The sequence below is a fragment of the Sturnira hondurensis genome, unplaced genomic scaffold (genome assembly GCF_014824575.4).
Source record: "Sturnira hondurensis isolate 20B ecotype Veracruz unplaced genomic scaffold, ASM1482457v3 Scaffold0021143, whole genome shotgun sequence".
Lineage (NCBI taxonomy): Eukaryota > Metazoa > Chordata > Mammalia > Chiroptera > Phyllostomidae > Sturnira > Sturnira hondurensis.
In genome coordinates this window covers 5,597,678-5,617,153 of record NW_028093774.1, presented here as the reverse complement: position 1 = coordinate 5,617,153, position 19,476 = coordinate 5,597,678, and the positions used below count along the sequence as shown (strand labels likewise).

General features: G+C 46.4%; 1 protein-coding gene across 5 annotated transcripts in view; it reads right to left on the bottom strand.

Annotated features, from left to right (window-relative positions):
• Positions 1–460: 460 nt before the first annotated feature.
• DICER1 (dicer 1, ribonuclease III) overlaps positions 461–19,476 on the bottom strand; it is a 67,068-nt gene continuing 48,052 nt past the window's right edge. For 4 of the 5 annotated variants that reach the window (XM_037031669.1, XM_037031671.1, XM_037031668.1 and 1 more), the window contains 8 exons: positions 19,120–19,295; positions 17,541–18,318; positions 14,105–14,260; positions 9,916–10,804; positions 7,958–8,226; positions 5,530–5,692; positions 5,365–5,440; positions 461–5,007 (listed from right to left, as the gene is read on the bottom strand). In XM_037031669.1, coding sequence (XP_036887564.1) covers positions 4,842–5,007; positions 5,365–5,440; positions 5,530–5,692; positions 7,958–8,226; positions 9,916–10,804; positions 14,105–14,260; positions 17,541–18,318; positions 19,120–19,295 — 2,673 coding nt within the window. In that variant the 3' untranslated portion in view covers positions 461–4,841. The remainder of the gene's footprint in view (positions 5,008–5,364; positions 5,441–5,529; positions 5,693–7,957; positions 8,227–9,915; positions 10,805–14,104; positions 14,261–17,540; positions 18,319–19,119; positions 19,296–19,476) is intronic. The other variant, XM_037031673.1, reaches the window with a different exon arrangement.

Below are 19,476 nucleotides of genomic sequence, written 5' to 3'. Positions count from 1 at the left end.
TATTAGCGCTTAGTTTACTGCGGTTACAGAACGGCTGGGTCAAAGCTTGAAATAATAAAATTCTTTCTTAGCCAACAATTTGGAAGTGGGTCCTGCAAGCCTGGAAGCTGAACGTTCTGTCCACTTGGTTTCAGAATAACCAAATTCTCTTAAGGAATGTGTCGAATCTATCCTAAGTAACCCAGGGCTGGAACGCGTCAGTCGAAGTGGTGGAGCTGCAGAAAAACACGCTGGGGTTTTTGAAATCCTGAGAAGAAAAGGACAATTGTTCCTGTGCCACTGCTACAAGGAGATGTGGAGCAGAACTTGGGAAACAAAATTTCATCACATTACAATATGCATTTTCATATGACTGTGGAATTAAAACATTTTAAAGATCATTTCTGCTACAACTACTTGAACTATCACCCACTCGAGCTGATCAAATTGAGAAAAGAAAAAGATAAAAGGACACAGAATGAACATGAACAGACCATAGCTTTATTGGAGATTTACTCGGCTACAATTATTTAAAAAAACAACAACAAAGAGCTAGAAGTCATTGACCCATAAGGTGCGGACTGCGCATCTCTGCTGCTCGACTGCGGTACGAATGAGTTCCACCGTGTTCTTGGAACAGCTGCAGCTGTAACGGCAAATATGCTGTTGTCAATCAAATTACATGTGAGTTTTACTTGAGTTTAGTCATTTTCCTTCACTCTATTTACAGCAGAGAAGCCAGAGACGTTACTTCCTGTTCACCTTCGCAGTTCTGCTATGTGACCTGCTGCCGTGGTGAATTCTGAATACATCTACAAAATTTAAATTGTCTGTGGTTGATGTCCAAATAAAAATAGACTGGGAAAAAAGCAAATGATGAAAATATATTTACAAGTTAGTTTCGCAAGATCGTTTTCACTGCCAGTGGAAAATACAATAGCCTCAACGCAAATCCCCTGGACAGCGCTGCTGGCGTTTCCAACAACTTTTAAAATCACTTTCATATTCTTGGTCTTCAACACATCTTCAAAACTTTTCATGTACAATATAAAATAAAGCCATTTATTAGGAAATAATTAAACTCCTGAACGTAATCAGTGGTTGGAAGAACACACCTGGCTGAATGTGACTGAAGGGACCGGTCGGCTCACAGACACGACACAGACTTCCCTGCAGGGAGCAGGGAGCACGGGCGGCGAGGGACTCGACACCGTTTCAGACGCAGTTTAAATAAAAACATCACGGTGTCAGTTTGGTGGCTTAAGTTTTGTGTAGAAGAATTAGACACACTAACAGGGCAGGATACAAAGTTTTAAGTGCACTGGGCCGTAAGACTGAGCTGCGGTAGGTCTGGACGGGGACCGCCCTCCGCAGCCACTGTCCGGGCGCAGGGAACGACAGGGGCGGCCGACCCCTGGCGAGTGGCTGCATTTATGAGCTGAACCAACAGAACCAAGGCAGCCTCGGGTCCCCTGCGATTTAGGCAGGGCAGTCTGAATCTGTCTGAGGGTAAGCTATTATTAAGAAAATAAAAATATTAGTATTTTAAAAGGTAATTACAGGAGTGTTAGAGGTCATTCTAAATTTAATCACTTCATATAATGTAAAAGAAAAAAGTAACAAACATTTTTAAAACATAATTAAGGGTTCAGTTAACAAATCTTTGTCATACTTTCACAAACAGAAAAAATGCCACAGACAAAAATGATCTATTTAAGTTGTGCAAGTACATGACACATCGCAGGCATTACAATTATCTTTTTCCGATTCGGTAAATCAAAACAGCAGCGAGGCCAAACCCCATTCTTCCTCTCAGTGAAGCCCATTTTCCTTGAAATGAGGTAAAGCGTGGTACCAAGTGCAATGCTCATCTGTGCTACACAAACAGAGGGTGGGGGAGCCATCACAATACGAGACGCAGCATAGTTAGGACGGCTGAAGGGACATTACAAAAGAAACCAAAACATTTACAATGAAGGTCCAAGCCAACCAACCCCACACAACCATCATGAGGAATTTCTGTGGCTGCTTTTCAAGACAGGCTGCGCGGGCCCTTTACAGGGGTGCGGGCCGCAGGAGGACACCCCTCGGGTGGGACTTGCGTGTTACATTCAGTCGCACGTCTCGATCACAGGACAAAGGGATGACACAGTTGGAAAGTGGGGCAATACAGAGTGATTTTTTTCCCTTAATTAATGGACACAAAACATTTCAACAAGTTAAACTGGGGAAATCTGTACAGCACTAAAGTCAGCAGCACAAAAGCGTTCATAACCATTTCATAGATCTAACTCATAGCTTTTCATTTTTAACTTAGTAACCAGGGGATCACAGGGTGCTTCAAAGTATGAGCCACAAATTAAAATCAGCTACTTTTCTCCAGCAAGAAAAGAGACAGAGAGACAGAGAGAGAGAGACAGAGAAAGAGAGACAGAGAGAGAGAGAGGGGGGGGGGAGAGAGAGAGGGAGAACAGGGAGAGAGAAAGAGAAAAGAGAAAGAAATAAGTTTGCTGTTGATAAAACATTTTGAATGGTAGTGGGAAATTTGAACCCCTGAGAATGTATGACCTAATCATATCGAAGTCTGAACTTTTTAGTATTAACAAAAAATATTCTTCTTAAGGTTACAAAATATATTGAGGCATTTTCTCCCAACGGGAATTGTAACTGGAACAATCTGGTTTTGGTGCCAGGAGGCGAGAGAATCCCTCCACACCGGGATCAGTGCATGAGGCACAATGCAGAGCCCTAAGCTCCTGGCGGCAGGTAGTTTTATAGATTATTCGGATTATCTGTGATGTAACTTCATCACAAATCACCCTCATTAGTAAAATTCACATCCAGCCTTACTTAGTCATTGTACAAGCTTACAGTTATATCATTCAAGAATCGCTTGGTTTTAACTTGCCAGGAGATCTTACATTGAGATATTTTAAAAAAAAGAAAAAGAAATCTATGTTGCCAAATCAGAATTCAGTATTTTAAAAATAAGTCCACCCAAATTAATTTGCTCAAAACCTCATGTAATAATTTAGGCCCACTCCAATGTAAGCGTGAGACTGGAGATGACAAACCCCGGAGAGGCTTCGCGTCCCCTGCACTCAGGTCCCCTCGGCGGGTGAGGCTGAGTTTTTGGACGGTGGACGTGCAGAGGGCCCCCTGGGGCGGGCGGTGTGGGCAGAGCGAGGAGTGCAGTATTCGGCTGCAATCTGCAAGGCGAGTGCAGCGCTGCGTGAAGCATCGAGTTCAGGACAGTGTGCTAGAAAGTGTCAGACACCTCTGCTCAGCGTCCTTCGACTTCAAGCGTAATTAATGGGGCAAACTGCGGCAAACCTCTACTGGTGTTGGTGGGAGTGCAAGACTGACCCACAGCTTTTATAAAGGTAAATTAAGAGGTATTATAGGTACAGTGCAAAAAAAAACGAAAACTTCAAGCATAACACACAAACATAGCACCGAACGGGAAACGCGTGCCAAAGGAAATAGGACTGAGGTATTCGAGTGAAGAGTGCCTACCGGTCTAATTAGAGGAGCTCAGGCAAACGCCTGAAAATGTCTTTTTTTCCTTTTTCAAAGATGGAAACAATGAGCTAGTTTATCTAAATTAACGAGCTAAATCACAGATGTATCAAAATCACGGCAGTTTATCGCGAACATGAACTTTCACGGCATGAAGGGCACAGCTTTGGCAGGTGAAATACACATGCGACGCTGTGGAAAGTACAAGAAACTTACATGAGAAGACCAAGGGTAAAGGTGCTGGGTTTTACTTCTTTAAATAAGTAACCAATGATTATAAAATCTGCAGCATATTTTAGGTGTGATATGTCTAAGGTTTATTTTGTTAGAGAAACGGCCTACAGGGCAAAACTATTTGCCACAAACGATTTCCATCAGTGGAACTACCTAGTAGGAGGGTTTTCTTTTTTTTAGTAAAATTGGGTATTTAGCCAAAGATCATTTTTATTACGGTGTGTTAAAAAATCCATCGGCTACAGATTCTGGTTTTTAAAATGTTTTCAGTACACGTGACAGAAAGCTTAATATCCTGTTTCAACTTAAGTTACAACTATACTAGTGAGTTGTGAGTATCACGCTGCCTCAAAATCTGATGCGTAACAAAGTAAAGGGAATGTAAAATTAGTTTGTTCCAAAAAAGATCTAAAATTAAAGACTATCCATGAGGATATTACTTTTAAGGCAAGAACCTTTTTTATGCAAGACTATGTGGCATGAGAAAACGAACACTGGATTTACCAACATGCCAGCCAATGTTCACTGAACTCTGTCCCTTACCACCAAGTGCAGTAGCGCCGGGGGCGTCGCTCACACGACGGAGCACGGAGACAAAGACAACACTGGCAGGCTTCCCTCCGCGCAGCCCGCAGCCCCCTGCCGGGCTCCCCGGCGAGGTGGGGCTGGCGATGCCGCACAGACTGCGGCGGCAGCACGGGGCTCTAACACCGCTCTAGGGACTGTCTGGGGCTGCAGCTCCGTGGCCTCCTAACACTAAGCAAAAGTGACAGAAATCAAACTAAAAACAAAACAGAAAACCCCAAACTGTCAATAATTATTTTGAACACTTGCTAAACGTCATCATTAAAGCACTCTCGTGATTTAAACAAAGCAGAAGTGAGGAAAGAAGACAAGATTGTGTTTGCGCAAAAAACTAAAACTACAATTAGTTCCAAAGTTTTTATACACATGTTAAATGTTTTATTCTGTAATCTATCTTGTTATCCAACAAACTTTAAATTCTGCCTTCAATTCGTTCCACTCAGTTATCAACTTTAAAATCATCCTTTTCAACTTAAATATTTCCACCTTAATTCTGCCTTTTTAAAAAATTTTACAAAGGGGTTTCAGCTGTTGGGAACCTGAGGTTGACTAGCTTTGAGGCTTCGCAGGGCCCTCCTTGCGGCCGCAGACTTGGCGATCCTGTAGCTGCGGCCAACGCCTTTAAACTTCCCCTTGCCGACCACTTCCACAGTGACTCTGACCTTGCCGTCGTAAGTTCTCTCAGCTGGGCTGTGAAGAGGCCAGACAGCTTGGATTAGCAGTCAGAAGTATTTATTGTGACTGTCAGTCAGCACTGAGCGCACGCTCCCGGCCGAGCGCCCCGTGTGCAGGCCGACGCCACACAAAGGAGACACGCACCATGACCCACTGCACACCAGCGGCAGACGGGGGCCACCGCCCCTCCCCCTAATTCAGCATCGCTTTATGAAAACAAAGAGAGGAGTCAATCAGACTACAAGTGGAAATTGCATGAGAGCGTGCCCCAGTGTAAATATTTTTCAGAATCATTCATTCACGGCATCTTTGAGAACTCCCCCTGCTTCGTTTTTGAGTAAGTTAATTTTTTCCATGCACATTTTTGCTTACCTAAATTTGGCGGTTTCTGGTTCCATTTCAAGCAATTCTCGCACAGGGGAACGGGGCACATTTGCAGAAAATTTTTCTATAATCAAAATGAAAGAATAATGTAAATAATACCCTTGCGGTTGTTTCTAATTCTGACTTTGCTCCTTCCGAGGGAGCCGCCAGTACCTATGAGTGGCCGCATCATAGGGTGGTACACCTGCCACACCACCTCCAGCGACATCCCGCTGTCCATGTAGATGGCCCCAGCAAGCGACTCAAAAATGTCTCCCATGGCCTTTGGAACTTCAATGTCCTCTTCCTTCTCTTCGTCCTCCTCAGATCTCCTAAGCTGTCACAGAGAGAAAAGTGACTTGTGAGCACCAGGCCACTTTAAAAGGCCGTCCGCAGAGGCGTTTCTTCCCCGGCTGCGATTCCCCAGCGCATCTGTGACAGAGGTAGCGACGCCAGCCGTCTGTGGCATGCCCACTCTGCTGTACTGGGTTCTCTGCAAACACTACTTATCTGACACTGAAAAGTGTTTTCAAACTGCTCAAGAAAAAAAACAAAAGGAAAAAATCCCCTCCCATTCAATATTCTATACCCAACAAAGAAAAAAAGTATTATTTCTAAATAAAAACTAAAACAACTTTTAACACAAAATTAGAAATAGTCAACACATATATTTTTAAAACTTCTCAAATTCACTCATCACTAGAAACCTGTCCATTAGCGATTGATTCCACCTCCAGTGGCTGAGCAAGGACTGGGCAGAAGACCTCTGGCAGGGAGGTGCCACTCAGAAGACATTTTCCTCCACGCGCCTTCTTATGAAACACTAAACGCATGTCCGCTGAGAAGCGGCACCTGACCCATGGTGGGCATCCCAACTTCCGGAACAGAAACTTCTGTGTATTTCAAAAGCCTTTTTTTAAAGGTTCGTACTGCTTTGACACAGCAATTCCATGTCTGGGAATTTCTCTTAAGGAGGTAACTGGGTAAATAAGAGCATTTATCATAGGTTTATCAGAATTCCTAACAAAAACAACAGAAGTAACCGGCCACAAAGGACTGGCAAGCACATCGCATGACAGCTGTGCGCTGACCGGCGGCAGCGTGGAGTTGTCATGGCAATGAGCACCCAGACGGCACCCACAATACATGAAGTGAAAAAAGAGGGTAAATCTGGGCTACTTCTCAGGCCGTATATTTGTGTAACTTTAATTTTCTGTTTGCTTATCTGAACTTTCTAAAATAAACATAAATTACTTGTGAAAGAAGTAAAAAGCAGGGTGCCAGTAATTTCTAAACAGATTGTTTAGTGACATGGAGTTCTATGGCACATAATGCCAACTACTGGAAAAAGAAGATCGTTCTTACTCCTAAGCAATATTTTAAAACTTATGAAGTTTAATTGTCTCCTTTTACAGATGAGGAAATTGAGGCCCAGAAAGGTAGAGATTTTCTTAAAATCAAATAGTAAATTAGAAAAGTCAGACCATGGCATTTCCAATCAGTCTTTGAAACTTCTATACCTGTTTCTATAAACAAAGGGAAGAAAAAGAATGAACAAAAATGATCAGAACCAGTCACTGAAGAGAGTTTAAATCTAATTTTAGCGAATTCCTCAAACTCTAAGCCTCAAATACTCCCATGGCACAGGCCAGAAAGGACGCTACTGTGACGGTGAGGGCTCTGACCCCAGTGTCACCGTGAGCTGGGCTCACACTCACACTGCCGGCCTTGGGGGGCGTACGTGGGCGGACACTGCCGGCGGGTCTCCCCCCCACACAGACTCCCGTTACGGCCGACCGCCTTCCCGCACAGGTTCTACCCTGTACGCAGGCTGCCTGCCTGTGCTGATGCCCCTTCACTTCTCACAGGAGGTCAATAAAATGCACTCAATCCCCAGCAATGGTTTGATGCTTTAAAAAAAAAGGGAAGGTACAAATCAAAGAAAGAATAATTCAAACAGCTACCAGAGGAATTTATAAATGAATTCCTGAACCTCTTACAAGAAACCTACAAAAATAAGAAAAACAGAAGAACGAGCAGGACAAGAAGGAGCGACGAGAGCACTCTCCCGGGCACACAGGTGTGCACAGGTGCAGCGGTGAGCGATCGGGCGCCAGGGGCATCGACACAGCACCTTCCAGACAAAACCGCGTAACAGCCCACACACCAGAGTTAGCTCCGTCCCCAGAGAACCTTTGGCTGAACTTACAGTAGAGGGCTCTCAAATCCCAACAGTTAAAATGTAGAAGCTTGGTTTTTAACTGAGATCTTCCCACTTCCAGCAGAAGCAGAATACATACTTGTGCCGTCTACTTGAGACGTGAGCAAACACCCCCGACCCTCTCTGAACAGTAAGCCAGAGCGGATGAACACTGCGGAGCTTTGCCTCGGCTGCCGTGGGGGTGGGGGCCGCACTCCTCTGGAAGCCCGATGGGACCGAGAAAGGCACAGTGTCTGACTGCTCTGGTCATCTTCCCCTCCCCAGTGCAGGCAGCAGAGTTTAAAAGGTCCCCTGGAGACTCGGCACACCCTCAGTCTCCCCGGGAACCGCCCAGACACCCGACTGAACTCAGATCTGCACTCTCTCCCCAGCAGCACTGACCTCGGAGTCCATCCCCTGCATCTCGTTCTTCTCGAGCTGGAACTGCACGAAGTCATCGATCACGTGGAAGAGCTCTGGGGACACGGCTTTGAAGTACTTGTGGTAGTCGTACTTCACGGCCAAGGACGCGAAGATGGTGTTGTTGACCAGGGCAGAGCGCAGGTCAGTCAGGACCCCTGGGGAGTGCTGCCGCGGGTCTTCGTAAAGGTGCTTGGTTATGAGGTAGTCCAGAATCGCGTCTCCCAGGAATTCTAGGCGCTGGTAACAATCTGAGGGAGGAGCCGAAGTGGGGCCGTGAGCCTGGGCACAACCACCCGCCTGGTTCCACAGAGAAACTGACAGAAAGGCCTGACCCCAGGGCCATTAAAGAGACTTTTATTTGGGTTTTCATACATTTTCATATATATTCTTCATGACAAAATTACTGAACATGTCATACTTACTGAAGCCCTGGCAATTAAACTTTGTTGGCATATTAAGCACATTTCTTATATGTATGTAAGTTGCAGTCATAAAATCTTTAAGTGGCCCAAAGACAAATGGCTTATTAAAAAAAAAACCTCCCCCAGGTGACACATCACAATCGCCGAGCCCCTTTCCTCTGGCCCCGCGCTGGCCCGGCAGGTGCTGGACACTGTCCCAGCGCCCCCGCCACATACCACCACTTCTGGGAGGCCAAGCCCTGCACACACACCTCTACCCACTGTGTACTCTGCAGCCATCAGGGTACACTGGCTCACTCACACCTGAATGTGTCTAAGTGACACCGGGCCTCGCCACACCTGGGTTGTATCTGCCACACAAGATGACAACTTAGATCAGAAATGCTGAATCTGACACCAACTAAGAGACTGAGAAAGGAGAGTTGTGAGAGTGAGCCGAGACCTCAGGCACAAGCCGTTGGTTGTCAAAACATAAAAAGTTATCAGTATTAACCAGAATCTAAATGTTCTCAGTGACTAAAGAGAGCCCATCCAACTGAGGAAACTGAGGCAGGGACCGGCAAAGTGACTGGCGAAATGACTTGCCCCCGCATCCCAGTGATTCAAGAGGCAGGGGCAGAGACAGACTAGAAACCAGACCTGACCCCAGGACGGCGTAGCAGCCGACCGCGCCTCACTTCTGCTCCACCCGGAAACCAGGTTTGCGTCTCACCTGTCCGTCTAGTCCCGAGTCAGATCACTTTTCACCTTCTGGCTGCACATTTTTAGACCACCTTAATCTACATTGTTTTTCTTATACAAACTTTACACTTTGCGTTGGTACCCTGGATTCAAGCCCTTGTTACTCTGATACAGAAAAATTATACCGACTTTAGCTGTGTTTCCCAGGCTGAAGGCAGCTTCAGCTTTCAGGTGCCTCCCCCTTCCCAGCTAAGGGACAGGAGCCCACAGAAGAGAGAAGGGCAGACACGCAGAGCATGAGCCAGGGTGGACGACGACGGCCGTGGGAGCCGGGCAGTGCGCCCTTCGGTGAAGTAGGTTCTGATAATCCATAATCCATTCACCTTTAGACGTAAAAAGACCTCTAAGAGAGGGGCCTTTTTGTTCAGGAAGAATGATAAAAGGATGTGGAAGTACAACCAGAATACCCAAATAAACCAGGAGCCAAAGGCAGCCCTGAGCGGGCTGCGGAGAGACACTGGGGCAGGACGCGACAGGGAAAGCACAGGGCAACGCTGCAGCCCTCTCCCCCTAACCACGCCGCGCGCATGGTGACACGGTGACACGCGCCCGTACAGAAGAGAGCTGTCCACTCAACGGTCAAAGGAGCTGTGCATGCTCTCAAAAAGGGGAGGAGAGGAAGGCTTCCTTCATCTTTTGTTGCTTCCTCCCCTGACCGTGCGTCTTAAGCACTAAGTCTGTACATGCACAGATCATTTTTTTACAAGGCCAAACACTGCGATTAACATGCAGTCTAATTTTCAGACAAATGAGGTGGGGCCCGGGGCTCCTTACCAGTAATGGTATTGTAGTGGTAGGAGGCATGTGTAAAAGCCTGTAGAAGGTAAGCCTTATTCTTGAATCTGTAGTTGATTTTCTTTTCAAAATTTTCAAAACCGGCTATCAGGTGATTCAGTGTTTTGTCCGCGTCTGGGTGATCAAACATGCACCTCGGGGGAATCTTCAAACAGCCGTACTCCGCGTCTCTCAACCCAGAGGAGCAGGAGCTGGCCGCAGAGGCAGCAGCACGGCTTCCTGAAAGGGTCTTTTGTTGGCTGCTGGAATTCTCCCTAGCGGGGCACACGGCCTTTTCCCGATCAGTCCTTTTAATCACCGGGAGCACCTTCAGCCCCAAGGAGCAGAGGAAGAGCTGAGCAGCCCTCTCGCCACAGCTGGTTAAATAGCAGCCCAGCAGGGCTTCCACGCAGTCGGCTATGCTCTTGTCGGCGATGCACTGCTCGGTGTGCAGGTCATAGGAGATGGACTGCTTCCCCGCGTCGGCACCGCAGTTCTCCTCCGACGGGCTCCAGAACCCCACCACGAAGTCGTCCTCCTCCACAGCCTTGCTGGGGTCCAGGTAGCACATCGCATCCCAAGAGCTATAGTCAAAATCCTCAAAGTCGGATGAAAATGGCATACTGCCTAAGGAGGATTTTGGGGGCATTTTCCATTCATAGGCAGAATCAGTGGTTGAAAAAGGAGAAAGAGGAATTTTCTTTACAAAAGCTCCAGACCCCATTAACATGTTGTCTATGAACTTGATGTGTTCCTGATCATACTCCAGGAAGTCATCTTCGTAATCGGCATCTTCCTTGGGAGCCCTCCACGTCAGGCCCTCCTCCTCCTCCTCGTCCTCCTCAGAGGCCTCGCCCAGCTTGCCGTTGGCCAGCACGCAGTCCTTTGTCTGCAGGGAGGGGGGAGGAGAGGAGACATAGCTGCCGTTTTTAAAAGGGTCTGAGACTCAATAAAAGCGGGGGTTATGGATAATTTCAAATGACAACCACAAATACTAAAAGGCAACTTTAAAATCATGGCCATTTGTTTTCAATTAACATAAAATAAGTTATTTAATCACATAAACAAAGTAAAACATGTTCTTTGAATGTTCATTTTCTAAGTTATAAAATAACCTTTATCCAGTAGGAAGCTTTAGCTAAGGGTTTTGTACCCGGTACGAGGAGTTAATATGAACGTCCACGAGGCAAAGCTTCAGTTACAGAACTCTAACTCGGCGGCACTCACAAGCCGATCAGAGAGGTCTTCCGTTTTGCTGACAAAGTTTTAAAAAGATTTTCAAATTAATAAAATTAAATTCCAGATGCAGAAAAAGCATTATCTTTGCAATTCGAAGTATAGTATGAAAACAGATAAAATAACTCCTTATATCTCTGTAACACTACAAACGTGCAAGAGTTTTATTAGGAAGTTTCTGTCCCTATTTCTACACAATAAAATGTGCGACCGACTTTCACGGTAAAGTTTCTGTCCTTGTTTTACTTCTGCGCTTGCTATGATGTAAAACTAAACTGTGTTACTTGAAAACTAAAAGTGATCACTGAGCCTTTAAGCTGTGAATTGGAGAAATTACGCTCCCCCTCCACGGAGCCACAGTAACCAGGGTGACAGAGCACAGCAGAACTGACAAAAATGGAAGGGAATCTAGACTAACAAGAAACACAACAACCCAGTTTCCGTCAGAAGATCTTTGCTAATTCCAATTTCTTTGGCAAAAGCTTATTAGTGAATGACAACCTTAATAATGAGCTAGGACTTGGTAGTGATATAACTTTCTCGGCAATGCTAGAAAGATGCCAAATTTCTGTTGAGCAATAAAATGAAAAACAAACTAACAAGCCCCAAGCCTATACTTTGGGGGGATAAGCAGGAGGGTGTTCTTCAATGTGAATACTGACAACTTTCCAGAGTATTGTGAAAAAAAAGTTTTCAAACTTTCTGTCAAGTACTTTTTAGATACCACAAATATTTTCATTTTAAGCCAGACTCAAAAGAGATACAAACTATAATTGTCTGAAAAGAAATAAGAGCAGTAAGCCAAGCCTTACACCTATAACTAGCTATACTTTTTTTAACTAAAAAGTTAATAAAACTTTCTCAAGAATAAGGAAGCACGCCAAAAGAACTGCAACAGCAGACCTCTGGGAGCTGCTTCCTTCCTGCTACAAACCACCTATTTTGCAGGTAACAGCAGATGGTTCTGACTATTGTTTTGGTCCTTGAAAGAAAAGGCCAAATTACAATTTTTTAAAAAAATCAGACTGAACAGGATTTTTTAAAGATTTTATTTATTTCTTAGAGACATAGGGATGGAGGGAGAAATAGAGGGAGAGAAACGTCAGTGGGTTCTCTCTCCCACCTGCCCCAACCTAGGGCTGGCTGCAGCCCTAGCCCCGCATGTGCCCTGCCTGGAAAAGGAACCTGTGGCCTTGTGCTTTGCAGCACCATGCCCAACCCACTGAGCCTCGCCAGTCAGGGCAGAACTGAGTAAACTTTTATTTAAAAAATCCTTATATATCTTTAGTGAGATGCTAACGTAAACTATAAGTGGCAGAGCACAAAGAAAAGGACTGGATTTTATCAAAACTAAGCTGTATGATCTTGGGCAAAATTCTTAAGCCTCTGGGTTTCAGTTACTTTATCTGCAAAACCGTGGAATTCTACCTCACTAAATACTTTCCAAGAGCACTTCAGGTATTTAAAAAATAAAAAAACAGCATGGAATTCTTCTTTTACAGTTCCAGTGAGCTTTCTACCGGAGTCATCACCATCTTTGGCATCTGTGTGGAATGCCCACTGACCCTGTTAGCGGGAGGCAGGCAGGTAGAACAGGAACGGGTTCGGCCCATGCTTTTCAATATCATGCAAGAGCCTATTTCAATGACTATAAATTACTCAGTGAAAGAATGAACAGTATTTTAGTGTATTCGAAGAACCACAGTGTCAGTTCATCTGAAACGTCAAGAACTGTGTGCTGTAGCTCTATAAAAATGTCTTTAATCAAATGACATGTCGATGTCAACTTTATGCTATATTTGTTTTTTTAAAGAGTCAATTATATTATGAAACAGTATTCACAATGCAGGATACATGTTTTACTAAAATAAATTTTGTAAAAATGTAGTATTTTCTCTAAAATTCTCAGAACCTATACATTTTTTCCTAAGGTTCCACCTGTTTCTATAGTAATGACAAATTTACTCCTTATAACCCAACTTGCATTAAAACACGATTTCTTCTCCACAGAAATTTAATTTCTACAGTAATCAAATACTGCATGACTTAAAAATATTCTCAGTGAAGAGGCAGAAATCCAAATAGAGTCATAGAGCATGCAACCTGGAAACACTTAAGACAGATATCTAGGACGTGCATGTCAGAAAGAAGATAAGAACATGTACAGTCAGAAAATATAACGTGTGAAAGAAATGGTATTTTCATTGTTGGCCCCAAGTAAAAATGAAGTAACAACGAACCAGTTTATCACTAGCACAAAATAAATACCCGGGAAAGTGAAGTGCCCAAGATCGCCTCTCCCCTTGGAAGGGGCTTTGGACTCTTCCAGCCAAACCACCGGGACTCCACAGCGCAGCGCCAAGGCCCTCTGTGGTGCCCCCTGGTGGCCTTCAAGACAAGACACCATGAGCAGCTGCAGCTAACATTTGGAGTCTTCCACAGTCACTGGCAAGACTGAAACTACTCCCAGAAAACTACAACCTCTAGGTATGGGGACTTATTTATTATTATTTTTAGGTCACAAGAGGAGAAACAGTCCCCAAAACCCTGAGCTGCCAAAGCAGACTTTACTGGTATTTCACTATATCACAGACTGGAGAGAGCAGCTCATTGGAAAGTCACTTCACTGAGCAGAGCTGAGGGTCTATGACAAACCATAGAACATAACAGGAAAGTGAACTGTTGTGAGGTTTCTCTTTTTCTTCTTTATTTTGAACCAAAGCATCAGATACTCTTCGCCTCTGGCAAACAAGATAATAGAAGTTGCCTTCCATCAAAATTGCAAGAGTGGTTGTAAATTCAAGGAAAAGACCACCTATTTATAGAGTTATTAACTCAATATAGCAAATATCTACTCAATTATAAGCATAGTAGGGAAAAGAAGTAAAGAATTAATAGAACAAAATTCTCCCCATCACCAAAAAATAACTCCTTCAAGTTACCAAGAACTTACCATTTCATCTTTTTCCCATTTATCTGTGTGACTTTTGTCTTGATTCACGACATAACCAGGAGGAAGCCAGTTCACAGGGGGATCAAATATCGACACCACCATGCGGCTGGGCAGCCCCTTCTTTTTCCCGAGCCGATAGAGATTACAGTTGCTGACCTTTAGCAGAAAAATGTGTAAGGCACTTACTATAAATGATCACTCCTGAATTCATACAAGGCATATTAACATGTTTTCACCAAAATTACTTTCACTAGTCCTCAACTGTAAAGTCTGGCAGAAAATACTAAATTCTATATTCTTTAGTGTAGTTACATGACTACTTCTGAATATTAAATGCAGATCAGAACAAAACTGATACATATATACACACATGTACACACACATGCAAATTCCTTGTAAAGTCAGAAGAGTTCAATTTCAACATTTTGAAAGCACGACCTGATGATATGAGAATTAAACTGCTAATCAGGGCTATCAGAAAAAGATGTGTATAAAAAGTCCAAGATGTCACGACATTGTCAATGAAATAATGTATAAACTGGCACCGAACAGAGCTAAGATAATTTTATATTGCTAGAATCTAAGCCACAAATATGATTTCAACAACATTTTCCCAAACACTATTGTTTTGGATGGTATTTCAAGGCAGTTTTGTTCAAACATCTGAAAATAGAGCAAAAGGCAATCAGCGACCACTCCCACATTTATTCATCAATGAACACACTCCACTCTGCTTTCCCTAAGGCCTCGTCTCCTCCCTAATTTACTCAAATCAGTGCATTTGTCTCATTTCTCCATGGAAACTAGGGTCTAGAACTGTGAACCTCATTTTTGTGTTCTAAAATCTGGGTTTCCTTTAAGTACTGCATGAGCCTTTCCTCCCCACCCCCAGCCCCTGTAACACCATCCCCTGGGACGAGTATCGGCTCCAGGAGGCGCAGGGTCAGGCATCCCTTAGAGAGCAAAGTCAGCAAGGCAGCGGCACCCACCTGACACTGACCACGTGCCAAGGGACTTTCCTGTGCTGCCTGAGACGTAACAGCTCAAACAACGCTCGTTTCCTGTTCCGCACAACCAGAACGCAACATCCTAGAGGCCAAGGAGAGGATCAAGTGCAATAGGGACTCGAAAGGGATGGAATCCCAGAGTTGACAGAAATAGTTGGCAGAATAGAAAAGGAAGGAAGAACTAAGGACTTATATGAAGCTCAGTGCAGGCCAGGCAGAATTCCAGAGAGAAAGGGGGTGAGCTAGCTCTCTGAGAAGGACACAAGGGCCGGGGGAGGAACAAGGGTGTCAACCAGGTGACGAGACAGACCCGACTGGGGTTGAGCGCCCTGAAAGGCCTTACACCAGGTGGAGGGAGGGAGAGGGCTCCTTCAGGAAGCAGGAGTCAGAGCTTTCTGTGCAGGGGAGTGGATGAGTTTCCGAAAGCTACAGTAACATCTCTCTTCCCTTACGGAGCAAACAGACTGTTCTCTCTGGCCATTCAGCCCCTGACACTGCCTTCCTGCGGCCGCCCCGGAAATCTTGATCGCACTCAGATCTTCAGCTGTCACTTGTATGAGGACTCCTCCCTCAAAGTGCGTCTCAGTCCAAAATTCTCGGTTACCAGAACATTCCACTTCATATTCTATGGGGTCTAAAAACCCAACCTGAACCCTAACTCCTACATTTCTGTCTGCCTCACCCCAGCCTTCCAGTGTATATGGCTGTCATTACTGCATACTCCCCCACCCCCACCCTGGTCTCTCTGCCTCTCAACCACACTGGGAGGCAGCAAAGCAGACTGAAGGGCATGGGCTCCAACACTGGACACACTCTCCGACTATAGCAGACTAGCTAGATGACCTCGTGTGAACTACTTACACTCTCTAGGCAGTCTCTTACCTGTAAAATGGGGACATGTCATCTAAGTCTCAGGGGCTTGTTGGGAAGATTAAGGGAGAAGACCTAGGAAATGCCCAGGGCAGTGCCTGGTATTACAGGGGGACATCATGGTGCCACGGTGAAGAGCAAGGTCTCGAAAGCCAGCCTGGGCTCTGTGCCTCTTTGCAGTGGGACCCTGGGCAAGGTGACCTCTGCCGACCCAGCACCCTCATCTAACAAATGCAACAGGAAAGAGAGCAGTGTCTGGCCGGAGCAAGCACTTCCTAAGTGCTGGCTACAACCATGACCCCTGCAAGCCCCTCCCTTACTGCCAGAGCTCGGATCTATCGCAGTGTCTGCTTGAGCCTGGACTTCTTCAAAGCCTATCTGGCTGCCCAGCTTGGGTTGGTCTTGCTTTTCAACTCACACTGATTCTGCTACTAGATTGATCACTTAAAGCCACCACTTTAGTCCCTTATGCAAAAAGTGCCTTTGACACTCAACGGTGCCACAAGTTTCAAAGTGCAACCCCCCTTGCCCGGCATGGAAGATCTTCCACAGTACGGCTTTAGCCCACCTTCTTCTTCAAGTCTTTTTTCATAAATGTCCACACTTCGGCTGCTGCCACATCTGGTTCACCGAGAGCCAACACACTCTGCCACTTGTCCCTTTCACGCACGCACTGTGAACTCGCCTCTTCTGTCCCCGCCCGCCCCGAGTGCTCAGGGAGCTGGCGGCTTTCTAAGTGACCTGTTAAGCAGGTGCACGTTGCCTTGTGACATCTCTTTCACCATCATTAAATATTTTACCCTCATTACTCTTCTTCCTTAAACTCCGATTCCACTTAGATGTAAGCAGCTGCCCTTCCTTTGGGTTCTCGAGTGCTGCTCACTCAGAACCCTGGGCTCACTCTCCTCAGGCTGCACTCACAGGGCTGGGGCAAGGCCCTGCNCCCACCCCCCCCCCCCCCCCCCCCGCGCTCCCTAGAGCCTTGAAGATGAGCCACTCCATGAAAGCCCTAGGTCTTGTCCATGCTCGTACGCCTGGTACGCCAAGGCAGCATCCTCCCAAAGTGTTCGAGGGTTAGAAATAATCGAGGCACGCACACATCAGCTGGCCCCCACACCGGAGGCGTCACCGGTGAAGCACAGACCCGTGCCAATTCCCGGGTGGCTCTGCCGCAGGCTGGAGCTGCACAGGGCGGGCACGGCAAACCNCCCCGCGCTCCCTAGAGCCTTGAAGATGAGCCACTCCATGAAAGCCCTAGGTCTTGTCCATGCTCGTACGCCTGGTACGCCAAAGCAGCATCCTCCCAAAGTGTTCGAGGGTTAGAAATAATCGAGGCACACACACATCAGCTGGCCCCCACACCGGAGGCGTCACCAGTGAAGCACAGACCCGTGCCAATTCCCGGGTGGCTCTGCCGCAGGCTGGAGCTGCACAGGGCGGGCACGGCAAACCCTGAGGTTGACCCTTTCCCCATCCTCAGAAACCATCCAACCCTTTAAAGCAACTTAGGCGCCCTGGAAAATTCCTCTACCTGCTCAGAACAGGAGAACGCCGCTTACCTTTTTGCTTCTCATATAGGAAAGGCGGCCCTCGTGCGCGTCGGGGTAAGTGCAAAACAGGTACGTGGTGATGGCGTGCTTCAGAAAGGAGTCGCCGAGCATCTCCAGCCGCTCCAGGTTGAACCCATCACTGGCATTGGAAAGGGTCAGAGCCTGAAGAATGAGTCCGGGGTTTGGGCCGAGAGTCCTCGAGGAGTACCCGCAAGGACTCCGCTCAGAGCCTGCCCCGCCTCCGAGGGCCGCGACAGCGTCTGGGGTCCCAGGCACCGCGGCCGCCGCGGGACTGCCGCCTGAGGTAGATGAGTTGGCGTTGCCATCAAGGTATTTGTTACTCAGTAGAGTACATTCATCGCTGGGCTTGGGCTGGTTCTCGTAAGTGTGTAAATTGTGAGTGGGGTATGAGGTAGTTGGTTGTGCAGGTATTTCCCGCTTGTAGCATTTCAGCTGATTTCCTTGGCAAAAGTCGCTGTTAGCTAAGTCACAACTGCCATTGGCAAGACTTCCGCTGTGGGAAAGACCGTTGACTGCCGTCGGGTCTGCGGGGACGTCCCCCGGGGGCCTACCGGGTGGCTCGCCGAAGAGCGCGCCGCCGCTCACAGACATTTGGTCGGGGTCTTCCAGAGAGGGGGCTCTGTTAGCACCTTGATGCGCAGCATTTTCAGGGACCATTGTGCTGTGCCTGCAGTAACTGTCGTTTTCAGCTGGAGAGGAGCTAGCCATCGAGACGAAAGATTTGCTGTCGATAGATCTCTTCCACCCGAAGTCCAAGTTAGGGTATCTGCGAAGACATTTTTGTAAGTTTTCGTCAGATCCTTCCGAGGGGCTAGGCTGAGAGCAAGGGTGATTAGAACGAACAACACGTAAAGACCCGTATAAATACGCCCCTACTGGGGAAGAGAAGCCAGTTTCCAGAGCGGAGACCAGCGCCACTGCAAGGCTGCACCAGGAGGCCCCCGGCGGCGTGGGGCTGGGGCTGCGCAGCCAGCAGCCGCCCGAGGGGCCTGGGGTCCCAGGCCCTGTGCTTAACTGGCTGGGTGACTCTGGGCAACTCACACAACCTCTCTGTGCCCGAGCTTCCTACTTGAAAGAAAAGCTAATAACAATTCCTACCATTATAAAGTTTCTCAATCTCTAGAACCCTCTTGGTCTTGCCAATTGGATAACCAAACTAACTGGAGTGGTCAAGCTAACACATTCCTTAGAAGGCAGAGATTTTACTAGTGGAAAGAGAATACTGAGGACGAAGCGAGTTTGGGGGTGATCACTTTTCAATACACAGTGGATTTTGTAAGAGGAAGCTGTCTGAGCGTCATCACAGTGACAAAGGCCTGTTTGCACTTCCTCTCCAGCTGCCACCGCCGAGGGAGGAGTGACCAGTTTCGGTCTGAGTACCTCACCTCCCTCTGTGAGTTTACGAGACACAGGACTACGCAGATTCTCATTTAGGAATCAAAGGATGCATTTACCTTATGTGCTAGATATCCATTTTTAAGAGTCTTTTAAGCACCAATTCATTTAAAATTAAAATTTTAACTTCCTTCCATTCTTTCACTCTCTCTGGCCGACACTGCGGGCCTACCGAAAATCCACAGGAAGTGACCGGACGCCCACGCCAGCATCGCCGGCCGTCTGGGCCCGCAGCTCCTCTGCGGTGAGAAGGCAGTGAAGGCGATAGAGTATGCTGGGGAGGCAGACCGCTTTTCTCCACAGTGATGCTGGAATGGGGTGTATAGCACAGAGTTCCGGAACCAGGATCTTTGCATGAGAAAAAATGGGAATAGATAAACTTAAACTGAACACAAAAGAATGAAAAACAAATTAAAGATGAAAATCGTAAGTACTAGCAAAACTGTATTTTTAGAAACATTAAAAAAATAACTCTTGAGGGCCACATGCCATCCTAGGACTATAAGGATGATTTCACGATATAACTGTG